The 2,127-nt window shown below is 48.6% G+C and overlaps 1 protein-coding gene across 1 annotated transcript in view; it reads right to left on the reverse strand.

Moving 5' to 3' along the window:
- Positions 1 to 2,127, reverse strand: part of POGZ (pogo transposable element derived with ZNF domain) — a 23,646-nt gene that overhangs the window by 10,313 nt on the left and 11,206 nt on the right. The window contains 4 exon segments of the mRNA XM_031065433.1: positions 2 to 115; positions 787 to 921; positions 1,493 to 1,639; positions 2,073 to 2,127. The exon segment at positions 2,073 to 2,127 is cut by the window's right edge and continues 43 nt beyond it. Of these exon segments, the coding sequence (XP_030921293.1) occupies positions 2 to 115; positions 787 to 921; positions 1,493 to 1,639; positions 2,073 to 2,127 (451 nt within the window).

A 2,127-nucleotide genomic window follows, 5' to 3' on the forward strand; every position in this document is an offset into this window, starting at 1 on the left:
GGAGGGGGGGCTGGGGGTCGGAGCAGGGTCCCAGGGGCGCCGGGTCCGGGCCCATGCCGTGGGGCGGTTCCAGCGGCAGCGAGCGGGGCTGGCCCCGGGACGCGCGGATCGTCACCTGGGGGAGCACAGAAACATCGGGGAAATCGGCGTTTTCCACGGGCACTCGGGGGTTTGGGCGAACTCCCCATCAGTGCCACCAAACACCCAGCCAGCTCTATAAAAAAACCAATCAACTCCAGGAAATATCCGATTAAGCACAGGAAATACCCCATGAACCCCAGTCAATTCCCAATTAATCCCACTAAATTCCCAATTAATCCCACAAAATTCAACGGATCTCCTTAAATTCCCAGTGAATCCCACCACACACCAAACTCCATAGGAAATCCACTCAATCCCATAAACCCCTCCCCAAATCCTCCCCTTAATCCCACCCCTTTCCCCATCCCCACCACCCCCAGCCAACAAAAGCCACGGGGATTTTTCCAGGAGTTTTTCCTGGGAATTTTTTGGGGAATTCTTCTGGGAATTCCGGGAATTTTTCCATGAATTTTTTTCGGGAATTTTTCCGGGAAATTTCCCATTAATTCTGGGAATTTTTCTAGGAATTTTTCTGGGAATTTTCCCATTAATTCTGGGAATTTTTCTAGGAATTTTCCGGGAATTTTTCCGGGATTTTTCTGGGAATTTTCCCATTAATTCTGGGAATTTTCCGGGAATTTTTCCAGGAATTTTCCGGGAATTTTTCCGGGATTTTTTCCGGGAATTCTCCCGGGCAGGGCGTGCCTTGGTGCCGGGTTTGAGCCCCTCGAGCTGCTTGGGCTTGCGGAAGGTTTTGTGGTGCTGCAGCTTGTGCTCGATCTTGTCCTTGGCAAACAGGAACTGCAGGCGGCACTTGTTGCAGTGGTACACGCTCTTCTTCTGGAAAAAACCCATCAGCATTAATTAATCATTAATTGTTCCGTTAGGCATTGATTGTTTATTAGTTACTACCTGTTATTAAATAGGTACCAATTGTTTATTGAGTACTGAACGGATATTAGGACTGAAAACTGCACTGGTTGCAGTGGTACATGCTCTTATGGGAAAAAGCAGTAATTAGTACTAATTATTATTTATTTTTAATTTATTAATTACTTAACAGTTATTAAGTAGCTATCAATTGTTTATTGAGTATTGAATGGGTATTAGAACCTCAACTACTTGTTGCAGTGGTACGTGCTCTTCTTCTGGAAATCATTTTTTTATTATATTATTAATTAGTTAATAATCATTAAGTAGGGATTGATTAATCATTTATTAATTATGAAGTAGGTATTAGTTATTAAGTAGGCACTTTCCCCAAGGAATTCCCTGGAACTGGGGCTCACCTGGCTGCTGGAAGGCGCTGCCATTCTTGATCGCGCCGAGGCAATTCCCAAACCCCGCTTTTCCCCAATTCCCCCCCAGACTCAGTTCGGCACTGCCCTGACGCCGTTTTCCGCCGGCTCACCTGGTGCCTCATGAAGTGCTGCTGGAAGGCGTTGCCGTTCTTGAACACCTTGAGGCAGTAGGGGCACAGCAGGTGCCGCGTGTCCTCGTGGATCAGCCGGAAGTGGCTGTCCACCTCCGAGTACAGCGACGAGCGGTACTGGCACACCTGGAAAACCCGGGAAAGCCCGGAAAAACCGGCATGGGGGCCAGGAAAATCCAGGCAGCCGGGGTATGTGGGAAAATGGGGAAAAAATCCCGGGATTTGGGGCATTTCAGCAGCAGGGTGGGGGAAAATCCCAATTAACAGGGAAAATTCCGTGGTTTTCCATACCTGGCACACACAGGGAATAACTCTGGGATTTTTGGGGTGGGAACTGGGAATTCCAGGCAGGAATTCCAGGAGTTTTCCATACCTGGCAGATATAGGGCACCTTAGGGAATTATTCTAGGATTTTTGGGGCAGCTTTGGGGGCTGAAATCAGAATTTTTGGGCACCAAATCCCGGGAGTTTTCACACCTGGCACACACAGGGAATAACTCTGGGATTTTTGGGGTGGGAACTGGGAGTTCCAGGCAGGAATTCCGGGAGTTTCCCATACCTGGCAGACGTAGGGCATCTCCCCGGGTTTGTGGGTGTCCTTCATGTGCTGCAGG

The sequence above is a fragment of the Geospiza fortis genome, unplaced genomic scaffold, assembly GCF_000277835.1.
Source record: "Geospiza fortis unplaced genomic scaffold, GeoFor_1.0 scaffold15, whole genome shotgun sequence".
Taxonomy (NCBI): Eukaryota; Metazoa; Chordata; class Aves; order Passeriformes; family Thraupidae; genus Geospiza; species Geospiza fortis.